The sequence below is a fragment of the Ylistrum balloti genome, unplaced genomic scaffold (genome assembly GCF_031769215.1).
Source record: "Ylistrum balloti isolate Yb309-2 unplaced genomic scaffold, AGI_CSIRO_Ybal_v1 Utg370992, whole genome shotgun sequence".
Lineage (NCBI taxonomy): Eukaryota > Metazoa > Mollusca > Bivalvia > Pectinida > Pectinidae > Ylistrum > Ylistrum balloti.
This window is the reverse complement of record NW_026782555.1, coordinates 39183-63681: the sequence shown is the minus strand read 5'-3', so window position 1 is coordinate 63681 and position 24499 is coordinate 39183. Positions and strand designations below refer to the sequence as shown.

General features: G+C 34.8%; 1 protein-coding gene across 4 annotated transcripts in view; it reads right to left on the bottom strand.

Annotated features, from left to right (window-relative positions):
* Nucleotides 1–4556: 4556 nt before the first annotated feature.
* LOC132559904 (segment polarity protein dishevelled homolog DVL-3-like) overlaps nt 4557–24499 on the bottom strand; it is a 53088-nt gene continuing 33145 nt past the window's right edge. Inside the window, exons 11-18 of one of the 4 annotated variants that reach the window (XM_060224534.1) lie at nt 24023–24246; nt 23611–23742; nt 22991–23158; nt 22192–22209; nt 18874–19140; nt 12548–12775; nt 9826–10128; nt 4557–9198 (exon numbers count right to left, since the gene is read on the bottom strand). In XM_060224534.1, the coding sequence (XP_060080517.1) occupies nt 9176–9198; nt 9826–10128; nt 12548–12775; nt 18874–19140; nt 22192–22209; nt 22991–23158; nt 23611–23742; nt 24023–24246 (1363 nt within the window). In that variant the 3' untranslated portion in view covers nt 4557–9175. Of the gene's footprint in view, nt 10129–12547; nt 12776–18873; nt 19141–22191; nt 22210–22990; nt 23159–23610; nt 23743–24022; nt 24247–24499 lie in introns of all 4 variants that reach the window. The other 3 variants (XM_060224533.1, XM_060224537.1, XM_060224535.1) reach the window with 3 other exon arrangements.

Below are 24499 nucleotides of genomic sequence, written 5' to 3'. Positions count from 1 at the left end.
TTCTCACTTACATACTGATGTACTACTTATGTTAATTAATATTGGGATGAAAATGATGTTCCAAAACAATAAAATCTTTAAACTAAATCCTCAAATTTGAATTCTCATTTTAAAACATGTTCCGGTCAACTTATCCATATTAAAGTACATACCAATAAAAAAAACAACCAAATTGCGGAATGGAGTTATTTCCCCCTTGACCGTAAAATATGATATAAGTTTTCTTACTATTCAGTATGACATACACATAACAAATTATATTAATTAATGCCACCTACTCAAATACACGACTGATATCGCTCTTTCAAATGTTGAATACTATTTGCTGATAATATATATTTGTTGGCTGGGCTTGAGGTCAACATGTGATATGTTAAACCATAAGACTAAACTGTTGCCAAAAGCCGAAGTCATGTTGACCGAAAATCCATACTACAAATGATTTTATTTTATATCATCTACCGTTGATATCTAAGAAAACGAATCATTATAGATAATGTAAATGATTAATCAACATCATTTCAACAGTTTTAATTCTGAAATAAATTTTAACAACAGCAGGGATTTGTACTGTATATAATTGCTTAATGGCGGAAATTGTCGAATAACGACTGGGAAGTACCGAACAGTAATGAGCTGTGACGTAAGCAGTCAGTTGATCGGTAACCATTGTTCAGGGGCGAACATCTAGAATTGCAGACTTAATTCACTTTAGAAAATTACAAAGAACGAATAGTAAAGGTATAATAAATCGTTTTGTTCTTTTTTTCTAACTTCTGATAGTACCAATTTGAATGAATCCTATTTACCTTCGCGAACGTACGTTATAAGTTTTGAACGGGCGCATTCTCGTAAGTGATGTAAGAGATTTAATCATGAAATGGCGCCCTACACAACAGTTGTGGTAACTATATAATGAAATGAATGAACTGCAAAGACGTTACCGTGTCCTTACCTTGAGTGAGCGTACACACTATCAATGTTACCGTGTCCTTACCTTGAGTGAGCGTACACACTATCAATGTTACCGTGTCCTTACCTTGAGTGAGCGTACACACTATCAATGTTACCGTGTCCTTACCTTGAGTGAGCGTACACACTATCAATGTTACCGTGTCCTTACCTTGACTGAGCGTACACACTATCAACGTTACCGTGTCCTTACCTTGAGTGAGAGTACACACTATCAACGTTACCGTGTCCTTACTTTGAGTGAGCGTACACACTATCAACGTTACCGTGTCCTTACCTTGAGTGAGCGTACATCAGCCATGGTAGATTGTCATCTGAAATATCAGTAAGTCTGTAGGTATCTTCGAATCACATGACAAATTGTTCCTTTAAAGGATGTCCTTATTTGAGAACATGATATTTTTACTGGAATTGACCAATATTTACATGTCGGATGTCGTCATGGAAGTAGAAAACGTTTAAGTTTCCGGGATACCTGGTCTTGATTTCATTGATCAATCTTGAATATTTTCTTGCTTTCAGTTAACAACCCCCCACCTCTCTCTCTCTCTCTCTCTCTCTCTCTCTCTCTCTCTCTCTCTCTCTCTCTGTCTGTCTGTCTCATGCTGTCTTTCTCCCCTAATATAAAGGTATTTTTAAGCATTAGAATGTCTAAATTGATCGAAGTCGATGTCACTTTCGGCTGAATGTGTCTACATTTACATGGCAATGCCTTAAAATGTAAAAAGAAATAAATGTTTTTTTAAGGTAACATGCCATAGCTTGTGACCATTAACACTTCATAATTATTGGCATAGAGACGGTCATCGTTGTTAAGGCAGTTTGCAAAGCAAACGATTTATTGCGCTAGTGCACAATTCAATATAAATCTGTCACTTATAACTATCTTACAATTTATGTAAATCTCTGTCATTTATCACAACCATAAATACCATACTTGGTCCCATCGTTAGATATTGGGAGATCAATACTTATCAGAATTTAAACATTCGTTTAAGAAATCATGTACTTTATAGTAAACACAGTAAACGTTTCATGTCTTTATGAATAAGCACTAATTTGATAGAGACTTCCCATTCTAAATGTTCCTTATCATTGCTGTTGATGGCCATAAAAACGCAGAATTACTAATAAGACGCAGAATTACTTATTTCTAATACATTTTGTGTACTGATAAAATTAACGTACCTTGTCCTGGGTTGGGAGCGTCGTGTTAGTCCAGGTACTGTGTCTCCTCATTGCTTTATGGTCGTTATCAATCTCCTGAATCCATCTGAAGAAGGGTTAAAGGTCAACGTGTTTGGTGTGGTCATCTGGTCGTGCCGTAACTTAACAAGCGTACACTGAAACACTCCGGTTAAGTGAAGGATATGTCCAGCACCAGGGCAGTTCAATGATGCGGCTGCATAGAGCTCAGAAAGTACCTAGTGTATGTTGCTACTAATGAAATGAAAGTTCACAACCGTGAAAATAAACTCATCGCGTGAAAGTACGTTTGTGGGACGTTCGGTGTACATAGCGTTCCATACAATAATCTTCAATGATACAAAACTTCGAAAAAGTAGATTTATTGTTGACAATTTCAGGATAGCTATACAACTTTCCACTTGTAAATGACATTGTAAATAGGTCTGTCTGACCGCCTAACACGTGAGATAAATCTATTTGTAGAGACAGCTTTTTTCAGATTTATTAGAGTCCTTATTGGTACAAAACGCCTTCTACTGTGATGTGTCACTCGTTTTTGTAAGTTTTCATTACCAAAGTTTGATCATGTATCACAGTGCAAATCGTATAATTCACCGAATTACATGTTTCCAGACAGGGTCTATAGATATTCCCATCATACACTCTTACGTCGATGAAAGGTAATTTGACGAGATACAGGAATCAACCATGTGTATATGTTGAATGGAGAATAATTATGAATTATTGTCGAACTTCGCTTCAGGAAACAGCGGATAAGGTATAGATAGATATTCTATAAGATTTTGTATTCCTTTCGTATGTATTTTCATTAACGTTTACATCCGGATGTAGAAACCAGTCAGACGGTATCCGCACAAGGCCGTGCCGCCACGATTTTTCTGTCTGCCTTTAAAAGCCTCTAGATCTCCTCGTTTTACTGGGCAGGTAATGGTGTGTATCTTTCTGTTTGGACAGGTCTAGGCGTGCATTGTTCTTAGTTGGAAGATCTGAGTGTGGTTCGTTCTTAATGGGCAGGTTTTGGTGTTCTTCGCTCTTAATGGGCAGATACTGGTGTGGTTCGTTCTTAATGAGGTTTTGGTGTTCTTCGTTCTTACTGGGCAGGTTTTGGTGTGGTTCGATCTTACTGGACAGATTTTGGTGTGGTTCGTTCTTAACGGACAGGTTTTGGTGTGGTTCGTTCTTAATGAGCAGATATTGACGTGGTTCGTTCTTAATGGACAGATATTGATGTGGTTCGTTCTTAATGGGCAGATTTTAGTGTGGTTCGTTCTTAATGGGCAGATATTGATGTGGTTCGTTCTTAACGGACAGGTTTTGCTGTGAATCATTTTTACGTTTGGGTTGGATGTGATTAACTTTACTGGGCAGGTTTTGGCGTGGTTCGTTCTTAATGAGCGGGCTTTGCTGTTATCTCAGTTCGGTTTGGACAGAATTTTGGCGTTAATCATATCGTAGTGTGGAAAACTTTTGGCGGGAATCGCTCTTTCTGATCAGGTTTTGGCAGGAAACATTGTTATTGTGGTGTGGATTGTAATCGTGTGTGGACAAGCTTTTGTTGTTCACGTAACTAGGCAGTTTTAATCTGTTTGTACATGCAGCTTGGTGCGAATCGTTGTCATGATTCTGAAAGGACAGGTTCGTGCTACAAAGTTACGTTGCAGTTTTTTCTGTTTGGACATATTTCGGCGTATATTGTTTTGTTGCCCCCCTCCCCATCGTATTTCCGATGGACAGTGTTGTTTCGTTTGATTCTCTCATACAAATTGACGTTTGGATGAAATATTTATCTGGATTACAAAGTGCTTCATGCCTCTTTGCTAATTTTCAGCACTACAGAACTCTCCATCAAATATTTTTACTTGAAAGTCTGAGAGCAGTTCCCTGATGAGTAATACCATGGGAGGTTACTCCGTTAAAGCAGACTGTAATCACGTGACCACTCAGTGTCTGTCGGAACGTTGAATGGTAAATAATATCACCTTGATATACCACAAGTAATTCTTTATTCAAAGAAACATTTGAATTTATGAACAGATATATAATAGAAACGATTTCATGGAGGTTACTTGGTATATATGTGTTATGGTACGGAGTAATAAGGGAAGTTCGGGGAATTATATTGGTTTTCTGAAGCTATGTATAATGTTTCATCGTAAAATATGTCGTTGTTACCTCGTGAATAACATAGTAATCAAGTAATTTGACTACATTTGTGGTATTCATGTTGAATGTTAACACAATCACTTTTCATTCAGTTTATAATTTTTTGCATATACATAAGAAATTGGACATAAATAAAGATTTATAACCTTAGAGTCGGGGCTCCACTTGGATTTCATGTGCACTGGCTACATAAATTAACACAACAAAGAGAATTATATTGGGCATTTTTATTTCGGCCCACTAGACCGATATCATTTACACAATCATCTACCATCAAATATTCTGTACAAAACATCTTCTGGGTGGGGGGCCAACCAAGTACATTGTAATCATGGTGATGCTCGGACAAGGGCAGACAACCCTCAACCATAATTTGTAAACATGGGATCATGGAGAAGGGCATACAACCCTCAACCATCTCCTGCAAACATTACAGGTCATGGATGAGGGGCAAATAACCCTTGATCATAACCTATATACATTTGAGGTCATGGACAAGAGGCAAACAACCCTCAACCATAACCTCATTCAAGTTCATGGACAAGGGCAGACAATCCTTGACCATAACTTGTAAACTATGAACACTGTTTTACAAACAAATGGTATTTCATTTAAAATGTTACATTCAGAATCACTGATAGACCTTTTTGTTAACTTGACCGGACAAAAGAAAAACTAGGCGATGTCTATCTTTGTGTTCATTGCACCGACATCATTGATAAATCACTTTCACACTGCTTAACACATACACGTCATTTTTACATGAAGGGATCATACCATGCAGCTATATGAAATCCCTTTTACACATTTTCACTGGGCAATGCCTTGGATGACGGGATCTCATTTATACATACGACTTCCACTTATTAAGCAATGACACAACAGTAGTTCAAAATTTCTCATCTCAGTTTAAAACTAGACCTGTCAGCTTTAAAGCTGGAAAAATTTGTGTCAAGTTTGACCATTTCATCCTTAACAGACAAAAAAATACAATTTGACCAGTAAGTAGTGACACTGGTTTATTCAGATAAAAATTTGTAGAATGAGAATTGCTAAAACTATCTTTTTTCTTATTATCTTTCTGAATAAACATAATGTTCCAAATTCAATCTACATTTTATATGCTGGGTCAGGTGGTATAAAAACTTCAAAGAAATTAAAGGTATAATTTCAACACTTAAAATAAACTGTTCATAAATCTTTGCAATTATGTAAGTAAGACTGAATCTATCAGTGAAAATTTCAGTAAAAGACAATAAAGAAACAAAATATACACTACTGAGTAATCAGCGATTTCAAAACATTCAATAGAATTATCAGATTGAAAATATACTGATTTAAAAGTATCATATAGATTAAAAACAGAGTGAGATATACAGTATTGGTTCATATATACAAAATATTGCACAATTTGGAAATAACACATCATCTTTCATAAAATGAAAAAAAAGTCAGGTAATTGGTTATCTTCCCTGAAAGAATCCAAGCAACACCATGATCTTTCCAATCTTGGACTACAAACTAAGAAAATGTGAGATTTTCAGAATCAAATTTTAGCTCCACATAAAATCTCAAGAAATGGTGAAGTCAGTATATGGTTAAACTGGGACAGCAATTCACATCTTCTTGAGAATTTGAAACAAGAATGACTAAATTATTTAGCAGAAGACATTAGACAGAAAGTAACACTCCAAGCTTGAGTGACATGTTAACACACATCGTCTTAAAATGTTCTCCTCACCTCATATATTCGATCCTCACTCCCACTCTACACACATTTTGCATACAGGGTTGAACAGTAATGATCACACTTAAAGCTAAATGATATTAAAAGTTGTTTTTTTCCAGAAGACATTGTTCCAGTTGTATTACAGCGACTGATGCAGCCTACTTTCTCTTTCCATACATGTTGTACAAGCAAAGACATACACACATACCTAATTCCCATCACATAGTTGCATTTTTACTGCATTTGGTTTCATGACAATAAAATATATTCCATCATTTTTCCTTCACTAACACAACCATAAGCACCGCTTTCCTATTTCTGCCAACATTGGCTCGTCTAGGTCTTGCCTTTGTACAATTGAAACACCTGTGTCTTCTATAAATAACACAGTTCCTCATCACCTTAAGCCACCCCCAGGATGGTCGGATCCACTGCTGAGCCACTTCTGATGAAATGCGTTATATAATGCCTAACATATTAAACATCAGCAGATTACATTGATATAAACTCAGAAGACTGTTCTACAAAGATAGAACAGGCTATCATATACCCAGCCTATTATCACTGGGTAATAAATGATCATGTGTACTGTGAAAGCTGTTTTTCTATGGTTAAAATTGTCACGGTTCTATCAAAAAACTTTTGACACACTTATTTTTTTTATTATGGATTTATATTAAGTCATAAAACTTACGAAATTTATTTCCAAGTTATCTATTTTTCACATTTTTATTTCACTCTTGAAAAAAAAAGTGAAAAATTGGAAACTGAGAAAATAACAACCTGTGCAATATCAGTTTGATTTTGACAAAACAAAATTTTACAATATCCTTGAAAATATTCATAGGAGAAAGAATTTTAATTTGGCTGAATCATGATTTGGCAAATCTTTATCTTCATTACTGCAATTTCTGGCAAAATTTGTTCAAAGAGTAAAACATTGCAACTTTTCATTACATCAAGAAAACAGCAGCAGATACTCACTACACATTACTATTTCTGAAATACCATGTCTGCTTTTTGTTTTTTTTAAAAACTAAAATTCAATGTTCATAAGTAAATAAACATCTGAAAGCTACAAGATTTCTATATGTTGGTATTGATCCAATGCGAAACATTGTATTTCAGTTCATCTTATATGCAAGTAAATGTTGAGCTGAAGTTGACTACACAGATCAGGTGTCTACAGATGCTAGCAATGCAGTTTCTGTATGTTACATATAGCACATTTTATGTATAAATATATATATACTGTATTCAAAAATTATCAATCTTCTTGTCCATGTAGACTGTCTCTTGAGAGTGTTGCCATTTCATGTTTCCACTTGATATTGTGTAGATTAAGACAATTAGCAAATTTTAATTTTTTTTTTGAAATTTGAAAAAATGAAAATTTAGAACAAATGCTTGTATATTTTAGCTAACAAGATTAGATTTTTTCCTCGATAAAAAATATCCAACATCAATTAATCAATCACAATACAGAATCATACAGATTAAAACTGAAATACAGAGGTATTGCATGTAAACATTGTAATATGTGTATAATTTGTGACACTGTTTGATAATTTCACACAACTACAAGTACCTGTTTTGTCTCACTTGAGAATGATATCTGATGAAGAATGTTCACTCACTATTGATATCAAATCCATTGCCTGAAAATTTTCTGTACTGGGGCAAACACAGGAAGCAATACATTGATTCAATTGTTAAATGTAAACATGAAACAATAAGGCTCAGTATTTGCTGTAGGTGGTATGAATGTAGTTGGGCAGCTGGACAGACAAAACTCATAATCTTTCCTTTTTTTTTTTATATAATTTAAACCAGAGATCTGAAAGATAATTTTCATCAAAAGACATTTTGTTTTAAAATGCATTCATCAGCATCAGTAAAACAGACCAACAGGCATAAATAACTGAAAAGTAAATTGATTCATTGAAATAAAATAGATCTATAATTTTCTAAATAAAATAGCAAAAGTCTTTTGGTAAAGGTAAAAAAACAGAGTGGAATACTTACAAAAAAAATTTATTCCGTAAAAATGCAAAAGAATACATAACTTTTGTTTGGTTAGTTATGTTTTCAGCTTGATCTATGTTACTTTGGAGCAAACAGATAATTGATTATCAACCATGATTCTGACCATAATGTTCAATGTTTATCATGAATCAATTTAAATCTCTCTCAATGAAGGAAAAAAAACTTATCGAAGCACATAATTATTACAAATCGTAACTCTTCCATTTTCCAATCTTTGGAGTTAAAATCAGCAGTGATGTAAACATATAGTTGTAACTTGATTTCATTTTGACAAATTCAAAAATAAAAAATTGACAACCAGTTGATATAATTTAGTTAAAATTAAAAAAAAAGGGACATAAAAAAAAACCCAACGTAAAATGTCTTCTCTAAAATATCTACGTCCATGTGATAATCATGCCAAATCAAGATATGCAGGCAAAGCACATCTCTTAACACCCTGGGCATCTTTCCACACATAAACATGCTGCAACTGAGGAAGATTACAAATAGAAAGACACAGAAAGATCGACAGAATGAATGATAGAGAATAAAAGAATCAGTCTAGCATCTTCCAGAGCGTAAATGAGATGGAATCACCAAGAACCTTAATGGAAGGCAAGCTTATCACAACAACGTCATGCATACAGGACCTTAATGCAATCACTAGATACCTGAACAAAATCAATCAAGAAATTCATTGTCGGAATAAAAATAATAAAAATGTGTTTTGTAAATTATTATAAAACTAATCACAAGTGACTTAAACAGAAGACAGCGACAACCATTCAGAGTACAAATAGAAAATTTACGATCTCCAGACGAGGTGGACCAGGAAGAAGGAGGAGCCAAGGTGATCATGTGACAAGTCACATGATCCGTAGCGACTAGGCCTACTGCTGTTGAAGGTTTAGTAGTTAAAAGCACCAAGCACGATTCCGTGGTAACAGGAGGTGACCCCTGTTATCAGCCTGTACTGAACGCGCACGCAAAGAAACAGGCCTTAGTCCAGCTAATGCGGCGATCATGGAAGGAAGCTGTAACCATGGAGATGAGGGTCAGGGTGAAGGTCAGAGGTCATGAGTCGATGACTGAATCGCCTACAGTGAAAGTAAGAAGACAACTAGGCTTAAAGCCATCATCAAAACTGACTATACATGTTAAACAACCCATCCAATAATAGCGACTTATCTATAGGTTTATACATCGCTATGATTGCAAAGGTAAAGGACACATTAACATTCAAATTCTGTATTACAGTCACGCTCACTTCCTCACACCAAATCTTCTAAAATAAATTATATTTGCAAACATGCTAAAAACAACTTGGCGATACATTAGCATACAGTATGAAGTATACAAGTTGTATGAACTACAGGAGGATATGTCGGGACTTGATCATGCAGACTAATGAGTTAACTGTACATTCATAAATATCACACAACAAACAAATTCCTGTCCATTCCTATCTCTCTGCAGACTATCCTGTCATGTACCGTTCCATTGGCCTGAATTTTGATTTAACTATCATGATTTAAAAGCAAATATATGACAAGATGTCATAAATGTCTTCCTTAACTAATTTCTTTCCATGTTATAAAATATCCCATTCAGGAAATCAAATCTCCAATTCTTATATAACGTTTTTTTCAGCATGCAAATAATGATAGCTGATTGGCTGTATAGGGGCCACATGATGGATCACATGACATCCACAAAAAACTCACATGGATTTCCCATAGCCATTTTGAAAGACTGTCTACTGCCACTTAAATCTTGTGGCATACTAGACAGGTCCCTTGGGGGAGGAGGCAGTGCTTGTCCCGGCATCATATTTGGTGGCATCATATTTGGTGGCATCATATTTGGCGGCATCATGTTAGTTGATGGTGGGGCTGGTACAACTTGTACACGCCGAGCACTTGCTAGACTTGCGGTCTCCGTATCACTGCCCCCACTTCCTGCCGGACTTCCTGACTTTCTGTCAGATTTGTCCTTTTCCTTTCGACTGCTTCCAGATGCACTGCTTCCTGAAACAGTAAAAGAAATCATGCATATAAAACCACTTAAGTCTCGAATGTGTTTCTGAAAATAATAATAATTATAACTGACAACTGTACTGCACTTGAACAAGAATATTGTTTAAATCGTTTATGAGAACCACCAGGGGTTACATGTGTTATAGACTGTAAGGTAGTATACATATTAATGTCGGGTACATTGACTGGTACAGTGTGGTAACATTAGTCACAACAACCTCCTGTTAGTACATGCTTTCCTCTGTTTTCATTAAGTGTGAAGAGAATTCAGAGCTATCAAGATGCCAGTCTAAATTGGTATTTTTTTTTACATTGTATGGATAATATATGTTGAAGTCAGTTTACAATACCTGGATACAGCAAATATTTCATCAATTTATTTTTTTGAGAATTAATTTCTCTTTTTGAATTGAATTAAAATAACAAAATGTAAACTAAAAGTAAATATATTGGTGAATACTATCTGCAATATATACAGCATGGCTAGAGGGAACTTAGAACAACTGATTACGGATAAAACTTGTAAACCTGAGGTATAGTTTCTTCTCTAGCAGTGGAAATTGAAAGTAATAATGAGTTCTTTTGCAAAAATCTCAGAAGCTTTCTTTAGTAAAAGGTGCTAGGACATTATGGTGAAACTTGCTTGAATATTTTGAATAATATTAATGATGTAGGCATGTAACTGGAACTATTTCTGCTATAGAATAAGCTTTCTGGGAAACTGCATACAACATACAGGATATAGCATAAGAGTAGTCAATACTAGCACACTATACTGTCTACAATAATGGCCTGTTGTCAAGGTGAATATCAACACATTAATTTGAAAGGCTTTTAATACTGGCAGGAACAAAGTACATAACATATGACACTAGTTAGGCATATGACACTAGCTAGGTAAATGACTTTAGAGAGCCATATGACACTAGTTAGGCATATGACATTAGGTAGCCACAGATCACTAGTTAGGCATATGACACGAAGTAGCCATATGACACTATGACAATATTGAAATTCACCTGAACTTCTTTACCAATATGACATTTGTGATTTTTGGTGAGTAACATAATCTATATCCCACTTTCAATAATATTTCTAACACAAAATTGAATTGATTGGTTTGTCAATACATGTATCAATGAACACAAATATACATTTCAAAGTAAAAGTGAGGGGAATGCTATTTATATTTTGTCCTCTCAATATTTACAAAGGTCAAATAATGAAAGCACCAATTTTATCTTTCTACCAGTATATTAGTGTCACAATTAGTAGGCAATTTCATAAGACATTTTTTGGTATAAGATAGCCATGTGCATGCAATCATAATATAATTTACAGTAATATAAAATGTACATTATGTAATGTCTGATATATAACTATATAGATAAATATAATAATGAAATATTATATTTTCATATGGTATAAATATAGAATATTGCAATAAAATAGTTCTATATGCTACAATCATATCATTCACAAAGATCAATAGAACTAGAATAATATCACAAGAACAACTCAACGGAAATTAAATAAAATCATAAAAATCACCTGACCACCTATACAGGTGAACTATTACAGGTACAAACTAATTATTGTCAAAATAAGCGTGTCCCTTAAACACAGAAAAATCTAAATAACAATTTGTCTATTTGTGAAATTTCATTATCAGCTATAAGGAAAAGATTTAGTTCTGAGCTATATATCCAAATCTGGATCTCCTATAAAAAGATAAGAAATAATGCATTGTAAACAAGGTGAGAATAATTTTTTAAACTAAAAATAAAAGTAACAGCCTAGAAAAATTTACATTTAGACCTCAATTCACCCTTGCTACAGGGTGTAGAAAATTAGTAACATTCTACATACAGACCCCTCATCCATGATGTCCAAACAGGAAGTAGTAAATGGAATACAACTGGAAACACCAACTATATACCTCGACATCACTAAGGGTTATAACTTGAGGGTTAAACATTCACAACAGCTGGATGTAAAATAAAAGCAAGAATTGTTGAGACACAGAAGGTGGGGGTCACCATGTCAGTAACAAACATGTTAATCAGATATATTAGTAATGCTGATCCTGAGAACTGAAGCTGGACAATGGGCAAATGTATCACTATCATGCTGTACAAAATGGAACCACTGTAAACAGATCACAAAATTATATAAAAAAAAATAAACTGGAAACAACTGTCAAGAGTTATCTCTCTTCTCTGTGTTTATAATGGGTCCGGAATAAGCGTGCCTACAAGACAGCGCAGCAGTGAAGACCTCATGCGAGTCCCGTGTCAAGCTCGGCAGCAACAGCAGTTCTAGGCAGTGTGATGTTGGCAGTGGCGACACCATGCGGAGTTACATCCCCTGACTAATGATGGCAAAGTTGAGTTATGTCCCCCTGACATACCTGTGCCATCAGCTTCTACAGGTGGAGTGGGTGAGGGTGCAGACTTGTGTCTAGCCTCTGTTTCCGTATCAACAGTCTCCTTGGTGACCGTGGTTATAGGAGATTTTGACACAGATTTTTTACCACGGACATTGTTGTTGGGCTCGGCTGACTCGATACACAAAGTTTTTGACAACAGCCGTTGAGCCGCCGGTAGATTTACTGGCAGACATGAGCAAGCATTGTGAACTGCCAAAATCAACAAACACAGAGAAATCAAAAACATACTAAAATTAAAGAGACATGAGAGTAAATAATTACACCAGTATATACATATATATATATACCTGTTACTGACGTCAATGATGTAACGTATTAAATGTGTGGTGAAATCATGAAATGAAAAGTTACCATAAAATGAAATGAAAACTACAGATAAAATGAATAGGTGTAATGTCATGCAAATCACTACCAGGGAATCTTATAACTTCTCAATACTTTTGAAACAACTAACTCAACGTAAAAAATAAACTGAATACTCTATATGGCACTTCATTTTTTTCTTCAATGTCAGAAAGAAACATGCAAAAAGTAAATCATCTTGATGATAGTAGTAGTGTTTGGAATCTTGCAATTTTGCTCCAATGATGAAAGTTTTACCTTGTGAATTAAAAGCTTTTGTAAGGCCTGTCAATGCCTTAGCTTGGCTGGTCCTAGACAATTATAGTGTAACAGTGCATGCAAAGCTATTCACTATGAAAATTATTATGACAGGAAAAAATTTGTGACAGAAAAAAAAAACCAGATATTGGTGAAAAAGAATTCAGTGAAGAAGGAAAACTTGGCTGAATTATGTGCATGCTTAAATGAAAAAATAAATGTATAACTGCGGCAGGTATAACATATAAAATATAGACAGATGTTGAATGGCAATTCACAATGTCTCCATGCCAGAATTCCAGAGTAAATCAACATAAAATATCCCATCAAATCAGGACAACGGAAGCAAAATCTCAACTCAGGAGTCAGAAAATGTGCAGTAACGAAGATTAACCCAAAATAAATGATTTATTTCATATTTATCATGCAAGAAAAACAACCTGTTCATCCCAAAGCCAGGAATGAACTCATCTGTTTTTATTGGTGAGGCATCAAGGCATAGGGTTGAGCAGGTAGATACACAACAATGATAGCAATACATGACGATATCTGATGTCTGCGAAGAGTTATCTCCCCTTCATGTGCAGCCTCCCACATTCCACCTTGTCTACTCTTACATAACAATGGACTATTCCTTTAGTCCATTATAACACGCAAGAGTAGCAAACAAACCAGGAATCCATCCTTTTCACTGTAATGGACTATTTGTATACAATGCAGTCCATTTGATTTGAAAGACACAGCTTACAATGTTAAAAGTTCACAGATGACATGCATATAAAAATCGGCTGAAAAATACCAATATCTAAAACTGAAGAAAATTGACAAGCATGATACAGAATATCAGAGATATCAACACAGTCATGTCAGTACATACATTGTTAAATTTCATTTTAGTTTCTCATTTTGTCCCAAATGAAACGAGAAGAATTTACATTTTACAGTTTCACCATTTGTCCCAGTGAAAAATGAAAAAGTAGTCTATAGTTTTAAAAGTACTGGGGTATATCATATATTTTGTCTCACTTTGCAGTATTTGTCCCAGGTAGCATTGTTCTATTACTGTTTGCCCTAGAGGCATAGTATCATATATTGTCAGAGATAACAGTGCATTATTGCTGTTTGTCCCAGAGCTACAGTAATATTCTGTCCTAGATAACATTGTATTATTGCTGTTTGTCCCAGAGCTACAGTAATATCCTGTCCCAGATAACTATGTACTATTGCTGTTTGCCCCAGAGCTACAGTAACATTCTGTCCCAGATAACTATGTACTATTGCTGTTTGTCCCAGAGCTTCAGTAATATTCTGTCCTACATAACATTGTACTATTGTTGTTTGTCCCAGAGCTTCAGTATTATATTCTGTTCCAGATAACATGGTACTACTGCTGTTTGTCCCAGAGCTTCAGTATTATATTCTGTTCCAGATAACATGGTACTACTGCTGTTTGTCCCAGAGCTTCAGTATTATATTCTGTTCCAGATAACATGGTACTACTGCTGTTTGTCCCAGAGCTACAGTACTATATTCTGTTCCAGATAACATTGTACTACTGCTGTTTGTCCCAGAGCTACAAGGATTAATTGACAGTAGGATTATGATAAGCATGAGTAGATTATACAAATGTGTAGTGGATAATAAAGGGCCATAATTTGAGTGAGAAGACCACACTAATACCAGTATGTCTATACAGTCACAGCTGTTAACAAGGAGCTGAATAAACATTACCAATGACTTGTGATATTAGTTATAAATCACACAGATATATAACATCATTACATCAGGTTATTGACATAAACCGCCTACGTGGATTTCTTCACTTCTGTGTGCGACATATCCTTGTTTTATGGTCACAAATTACTGCATTATATATGAATTGAATAACGATTTATGACAAAACCAAAGTCAATGGGATGAACATGTGAAAATTTATGTAAACCGATAACTGTGTAATCATGAAACCGAGGAGCACAAAACAACTATAAATAAGATGACATTAACGTCTTTTGTGTTGGACTATTATATACAGATGACCTTATCTGTCCACTGTGTTAGACTGAATGATGTACAGATGACCTAATCTATCCACTCTGTTGGACCATATTATGTACAGACGACCTTATCTGTCCACTGTGTTGGACCATATTATGTACAGACGACCTTATCTGTCCATTGTATTTGAACCTATGATTCAGAGATTAGTTGAATTCACTGAGAACTTTGATAGGAATCATTAGCAAAGAACTATGAATCATGTAAAGAGTACATAGAAGATTCCAGCAGAACTCAATTATGTGTTACAACTTTTCAAAAAAAAATATTGACATAAACATCAGCGGACTGATTGCCTTAGCTATAATGGTAATATTAGGACCATTTTGGTGCTGTGATGAATTTCACTGCTACAGCTTGTTTCATTTAAAACTTCTTCCATTACCTTAGATTACCTCCCTTTCAGTAGAATATGTATTTTAACATGTAACAGTACTACACAAATCAGATGTGACAACAATAATCTAGCACTAGATAGTGTGTGAGATTTCCCAGTCCCATGTACAAGACGAATCTGTCAAGTTTAAAACCTATTTTATATGGTACATACATACCAGAGTAAGATTGATACTGGGAATATGAAAAGTTGCGACAAAATCCAAGTTTAAGGAATAATGGCAAAGTAATGGGAAAGTACTTAGCAGGAATTATGGGTAACTATTGTAATTACACTGCCACTAAACAAGGAAGTGCTGTAAACCCAACTTTCTTTCATGTGTGATTAACTTTCCAGGAAATTGTTGTGAATTAAGACATGGATCATATTCAACAATTATAGGAGTATAAAATTGACAGTCTCACAAAGTTTATTGAAGTGAATTTTTTGGTGATTTGGAAATTGTGAAAATTTTTAATCATGAAAGAGAGTGGTTTACAAGTATCTACCAACAGAAAATTACAAGTGAGCTATGTTTGAAAAGCAAAATTTGAAATCTATGCTTAGTATACAGTGGATACACATAAAAAACAAATGGTATAGCATTACATATAGGTACATACTTTAGATATACCAAAACAAGCAAGCTTAGAGTCTGTAAGAATGCTGATCTTCTTTCATTTATTTCGAAAAATAAATAATCATAAGTAACATTGTTTCCTTAATTACTATCAATTTCATCATCACTCCATCTCACTTAATATAACTGGGTCTAAAATTGTACAAAATGTATTATTTTGAATTTAGCTAATGTCTTGTGGAGCAGCAGTCTAACAAAACAGAGCATAATGTATATTGCTGGGAACTAATGGTATTGACCATCACTGAATGCATAACTATGAGAGGGTCCTATTTTTGTTCTGAAGAGGAAATACTAAGTATTGTTAGAGTAGTTAGTTATTTTAGTATACTATGTTAATTGGTAACAGAGAGTGTGAATTGTCAGTTTTACAAAATTTTATCAAAAGAGTGTTTGCTGAGGCACAAACACCAAAAGAGCTGTCTCCAGAACTTCCTGATGCAGTATGTTAACACAAAGCTCAGGATTAGCTGGAAATATAAAAACTGATATTGCACAAAATATTAAAAGTGTTAACAACAAGTGACAAGAAGCCCGTGTAAAGCTGGGATATTGCACAATACCCCACAAAAAAGCACTGAATTAAAAGGCAGTGTTAAGACAAAAGCATATTAAAAATTAAAAAACCAACCCCAACGGCGGGCACCAACACCAAATTAGATAAAAACTGAAGGGAAAAAGAAAGAAAGCCATGGAAACTGCTGTAAAGGTCATTACCATGACAGCAGCAGGTTTATAGAGGTCATGACCTTGAAGCACTGGGTAACAAACAAGACTACAAACCAGAACTAGCTGTGGAGGTCCGTGAACATGCAAAATCCATGGAGTCCGTATATGGGGTTACCATGGAATTTGGCTGTTGCTGGAGCTGGTTGAATTGTTGCTTATCCTTATTTTCCCAAAGTTTTTTCAAATGATTGTATGTACTGACAATACATGCACAATCTTTTTGGACAACTGAAAAAAAAAGAACCAAAAAAATTGGGGAGAGGAAAAAAATGGGGGAAAATAATAACACATATATACTCAAAACACAAATGGAAACCATGAGGTAGGGTTATCCTGGGGTTTGATGAAGTCGGACACTATGGAGGTGTCATAAACAGTCGGACACCACAAACATGTGTTTAAGTCCAACACCAGGTGGGTTGTCAGTAAGAACGACAGGACAACAAAATACTTATTACCAATTTTGGACAGAAACATAAATTTTCAAACTAAACACAGCAGTTTCATACATCTATATGGTTCTACATCCAGTAACAAATAAAAGTTACAGAAATAATAACAATGCTGATCCATGCTAGGACAGAAATACATTCACTTTTACATGCATATTAATTGTTGCTGAAAATTTCGGCTTCAAGACAATTTTTTTTTAGAAAATTAAGAAACTAATTTATCAATGTTATCAAAACTCATACTTTTATATTCTTGGCTTTCTAAACAGTAACATGCAGTTTCAGGTATTGAGTATTATCTATCAGTTTACAGAAAATATATTCCTGTAGTTGTTAAATTTTGTTATATTCTGAGCAATCCAAGACACTATCAGTTTACAGATAACATATTCCCTTGGTTGTTAAATGTAGTTATATTCTGAGTAATCCAAGACACTATCAGTTTACAGATAATGTATTTCCATCACTATCAATTTAAATAAGTTAAAAAAAATTCAAGTTTATTCCGAGCAATCCAAGAAACTATCAGTTTACAGATAATGTATTCCCTTAGTTGTTAAATGTTGTTGTATTCTGAGCAATTCCAGTCACTATCAGTTTACAGATAACATATTCTCATAGGCATTAAGGGGAGCACAATAGACGTAATTAACAGTTTGCTTGCTGTCTGAATCTAATTCTGACCTCTATATCACAATAAGCTTTATCTATTGATTGAAACCAGGAAGATTTTGAAGAGTTTTTGTTCATAAAGAACAGTTTAATGTAAATTTCAATATCTGTCAGACTAACTTTTATATCTGTCTTCATAATGATCAATCACCATGGTGACGATTATCTCATGCTAGGTGGTCTAGTATTCAAGTTTTGGATTCATTATAGAAAATTAGACTTTGCAAGCTTTATGCTCTAGTAGTTTAAGAAAAAAAGATTATGCAAGCTTTGTGATTCAATAGTTTCCAAGGAGATATCTATAATGAAAGCTTTGTCAATGCAGCAAAATATGAAGAAATGCTAAGCATTCAGCGACACAAGAGAAATCATGACACAAGACTGCCTATTGTACCATGTCTGTAACTCTATTATATTCCCTTTAGGTATATTCCTTAACAAAGGTATTCCCTAAGTGGGTGATGGATCAGGTGTGAAACAATCGGCAAAACAGTCACATATCAGCAAAGTGAATCAAGCTCGCAGCTGGGTGGCAAACCAAATATTTCTAATACTGGTCCAGAATGTATCAGTGTTGCTACTCTATGTTTAATTTTGAAGAGGCTTATATTTCAGTGATTCCTGAAACAGTGTGTTACACCCAGCAGTAAATTTACTCCAAATGTCCAACAGATGGAAATCTCATCAGATCAATCTTAAATAGTCCTGAAAATCTGAATTTCATTTTCAAAGTATACACTGCGGTAAGACAACATGTTTTTACCTGATGCACTGTGTACACTTCCTGCACTGTTATTTCCTCCTCCGCCAGTCACGGACTTGTCCATACCGTCAACAAAGCTGCCAACGTAGCTCTGACTATCTGTGCTGGTGTAACTGTAGGGCGGGATGTAGCTGAGGTTCGTAGGTAGGTAGCTTGTGTTACCATACGGATACTGGTTGTTCCAATGGGGAGGAGGAAGCGGGGCCAGTGTGTCACGGTCAGCTTCTGACACAGAGTCTACATCCTCTAAACTCAAGGTCGACAGATCTGTAAATATCAACACTATACTCTATCAGAATCTGTAAAAACTCCTCACACTCAAAGAGATGCCATAACCTTTTATCATTTTTAAAAAAAAAAATAAATCTATCTATACTAGATCTGTATGACAACAGTACACAATATCCTGTCTCCTACAGGTCCTTTACAATGTAATACTAACACCAAATGAGAGGGACTTATCACACTACAATGAGGAATCATACTGGTACTGTACAATGTGGATTATAAAGGGACAGGTGGACCCTACAAGGTGGATTATACAGATACATGTGTACCCTACAAGGTGGATTATATAGTTACAGGTGTACCCTACAAGGTAGATAGATCATAAAGGGACATGTGTACCCTACAATGGGGAAACATCTTGGAACTGTACGATGTGGATCATAAAGGGACATGTGTGCCCTACGATGTGGATTATACAGATACATGTGTACCCTACAATGTGGATCATAAAGGGACATGTGCACCCTAAAAGGTGGATCATAAAGGGACAAGTGTACCCTACAATGTGGATCATAAAGGGACATGTGTACCCTACAAGGTGGATCATAAAGGGACATGTGTACCCTACAATGTGGATCATAAAGGGACATGTGTACCCTACAAGGTGGATCATAAAGGGACAGGTGTACCCTACAATGTGGATCATAAAGGAACATGTGTAACCCTACAATGTGGATTATAAAGATACATGTGTACCCTACAATGTGGATTATAAAGATACATGTGTACCCTACAATGTGGATTATACAGATACATATGTACCCTACAATGTGGATCATAAAGGGACATGTGTACCCTACAACGTGGATTATACATATACATGTGTACCCTACAATGTGGATCATAAAGGAACATGTGTACCCTACAATGTGGATCATAAAGGGACATGTTTACCCTACAATGTGGATCATAAAGGAACATGTGTACCCTACAATGTGGATCATAAAGGGACAGGTGTACCCTACAATGTGGATCATAAAGGGACAGGTGTACCCTACAAGGTGGATCATAAAGGGACAGGTGTACCCCACAATGTGGATTATAAAGATACATGTGTACCCTACAATGTGGATCATAAAGGAACATGTGTACCCTACAATGTGGATCATAAAGGGACATGTTTACCCTACAAGGTGGATCATAAAGGGACATGTTTACCCTACAATGTGGATCATAAAGGAACATGTGTACCCTACAATGTGGATCATAAAGAGACATGTGTACCCTACAATGTGGATCATAAAGGGACAGGTGTACCCTACAAGGTGGATTATACAGATACATATGTACCCTACAATGTGGATCATAAAGGGACATGTGTACCCTACAACGTGGATTATACATATACATGTGTACCCTACAATGTGGATCATAAAGGGACAGGTGTACCCCACAACGTGGATTATAAAGATACATGTGTACCCTACAATGTGGATTATAAAGATACATGTGTACCCTACAATGTGGATTATACAGATACATATGTACCCTACAATGTGGATCATAAAGGGACATGTGTACCCTACAACGTGGATTATACATATACATGTGTACCCTACAATGTGGATCATAAAGGAACATGTGTACCCTACAATGTGGATCATAAAGGAACATGTGTACCCTACAATGTGGATCATAAAGGGACATGTTTACCATACAATGTGGATCATAAAGAGACATGTGTACCACATCAATTTGGATCACACTGGTAAAACAAGTCCTCCAAAACGTAAGCCATACAGGTGATCTTTTAAGTTGATTATTTGGCAGTTGTATGTGATATAAACTAGTTCACAAATCTGTTCAAATGATCGGTAGATATTACAGATTCAAATGACAATAATTGATAATAAAATGCAATATGACAAATAAAAATGTTATAGAAAGCAAATCATTATATCAAGGTATACTTTTATGTGTGCTTAGAATTACATCGGATATTGGAATCAAGCAAAAACAATGCATTTACAATACTGCAGGGTATATGTACAGATTCTATACAATAAGGAAGATTCATTTTCCGTTTGTTTTTTCATGATGAAAATGAGAAAGTCTTCTATGGATAATAATGAATGGAAAATTTATGTGGTTGAAATCAGCGTAAATTTACAAATTTACTGGACATCATGTCAATGCATTGGCCATACAAAAATATGATCTAAGATCATTTGAAATCTAAGTGATTCATATAAAATAGGAAACAATGTGTGTCAGAAACATGCAATAGAAAACCAATCATGCTTCAGATTTCTCATGTATATAGCCATTCATTGTGGCGAAATCAAAACTTAACAAGTCTTCTGATGTATAGCCATTCATTGTGGCGAAATCAAAACTTAACAAGTCTTCTGATGCATTTACCAGTTAAATGTAAAACATATTTCATTAAAATATAATTCTGTCATGCATGAGTTTTATTATAATCAGAAATTGTCCATAGTGAAACTGGTATCTGATATGAAATAATTTACCCGTCTCACTGACTAGTCGCCAAAGTACTGAAATTAATACCAACGAGAATTTGTTAACTTTAATACAAGTATACATGTCTACACTGAATTGTGACCTTCGGATTTTAACATCAATGACCTTCTAAAGCAGTGACCTTTATATTCTAATATCACAAACGTCTAAAGCAGTGACCTTTATATTCTAATATCACAAACTTCTAAAGCAGTGACCTTTATATTCTAATATCACAAACTTCTAAAGCAGTGACCTTTATATTCTAATATCACAAACTTCTAAAGCAGTGTCCTTCATATTCTAATATTGATGACCTTTTAAAGCAGTGACCTTCACATTTTAACATCACAACCTTCTAAAAGGTGACCTTGAATGAGTTTAATATGGCCTTTTAACATTGACATGATGGTAATAGACCTTTATAAGCTTAATAATTCAGCAAAAGCAGACATATGCAGTATATATATATATATATACGTATAGTATGATAATATTTGGTTAGTAGGACTAGAATAGTTATATGTAGGGAAGGTGAAGAAGGATTTACACAGTAACAACACTAACCTGGATAAACGGGTCCATCTAAAATTAGGAATGGAAAAAAAAAAGAAAAGAAAAGAAACCATGAAATATGAGTATAATGATCAACAATGAAAAGGATACATGATCAAAGAACTTTGAATATTAAAAAAAAAGAAAAGAAAAAGAAAAGATTATGCTGTACTAATGTAAATACAGGGCCATACAAAAACCTGGATTCCTAACAGTAAGTCAAGTGACCTGCTGTCGGAGTCCGAAGTCACATAGAAGTTTGGTATTGCACAACTCCCCCAAATAACAAATAATGGTCCAATGGAAATTTTCTTTGGAAATAAACTATTGAATAAATAAAAGCATGAGATTGGAAAACATTCCAAAGAAATTTTTTTATCCTTGCATCAAATAGTTCATTCAGTCAAAGTCAAATTTGCTGTGAGATAAGTTTACCCATGTACAGTATTAGGTATGAAGGAACTTTAGCAACTTGGACAATGATGATGATTTATAACAATTAACTATGCCCTGATCAGCACATGTGGGAGAAAGGTGACACAATTGATCATCTTTTCTTCTGCCATTTTTATGTTCAAAGAGTATCAGGTTAACAGCATTCCAATGATTATATATTACATGATCTTATTCACAATGAAGTTTTACTATCTAAACTCATGGACTGTTCCAGAATGAGAGAAAAATAATATTGATGTTTAAAATACACTCACAAGTGGAGGCAAAATGTGATGAATATTCTTTTAAGGATGTCAAAAAAAAATGATATTCGAAATATAACAAAAAATCATTTTATATTTTCCTTCATACTTACTTCCATAGAGATCACCGAACACATAATAGCACTGTTCCGAAAAAGTTATTTTATTAACAGTGTGCCGGATGTATCCTGCCTTTAGTAAATTACATCCATATTTTCTCGCATCCCTTCGATCAGCAAACCCATCTACATGTGTGAAGAGCCAGTCTACTAAATCTGAACCTGCAAACAGCAATATATTATTCAAACACTACTGATCAAACTTGAGTCCTTCATACTAGATTGTCACATGAAAGATTTATCTATCAACACATTGACAGAAGAAATGTTCCCCATGGTAATCTTTCCTGTGCCAATGGTGTTAAGTTATGTAATCAGTCTTTCAGATTTCTAATATATTGCACAAACAATTTTATAATTAACTTTATATTGAACATGTCTACAAAGGGAACTTTACCAATAACCTGCTGCAAACTGTACACAACAAGTTTTCTTAATTTGAATAGGTTTAACTCACTTCATACCTAAACAGATAATTTCGATGTCGTCGTTTGTAAATTGTAAAATTCCATACATTTTTAAACTTTGTGACGCTGAAAGATTGTTCTAATGAAATTTAAATTGTTAAAATTGAAAATGACTTATTAACATCTACCGACACTGTTTTTACTAACCTATAAAAGCATTTGGTATTGTTATTTTAAGCCACATTCTGTCTCGGATTTCCAATCCCGAGTCAGGTTGTGCCATCGCCTTGACAACCGTTGCCATATCAGTATTAATGGTGAGGTTTAAGTCATCAAATCCTGGAAAAAATAAATTATGTATGTGTAGTCTTGATCTCAAATAATAGAATAGTTCTTTGAAATCTTTCAAATAAATATAAGTAATTCATTACAAAAGTATCTTAAAAAATATTGGTAAAATAAAAAATTTGAATTTCTACTTATAAAAAACATACTATATATTAAAATTCCAGAGACTAGAGCCAAACCTGTGGTTCTTAGTACAAGTTCAGTGTTCCTGATATCCCTTGCTTGACTTAATACAATATTGATACCCAGAGTCCAAAATAGGAAGACTTACGCTCTGACTCAGGTATAGAACTAGTGAGAGAGGAACTAGTAGTGGAGGTCATGTTGCTGAGAGAAGGGCTTGGCCCGCCCCGAGACAGGAAGTCTCCCCTCATTGCTGTTGTATGGGCCACCCACGCGGAGGGATCAATCGGCCGTACGGGTTCCTGACGAGGGACTGTGAAGTATCCTTTAGGATTAGGGTCCCAGCATTTGGCAACGACTAGTGTAATTGGACTGCAAAAAATTATCACAATATTTCAGAAAACAGTAAATCCAACAGACACTTATGTTCATTGTGAAATCCAGCTCACAGAGGTAGTTTGAAAACAATATAATTAATGAGTAGAAATGTCTAAAAAAAAAATGGACAATTTATCTTAATATATATAAAGTATGAACCTTGAAAGTCTTGACCTTGAATCTTCTAACATACAATTTTTTCTGAGGTATTGTCATACTTGACCTCTGCATTTACATTAGATCATTT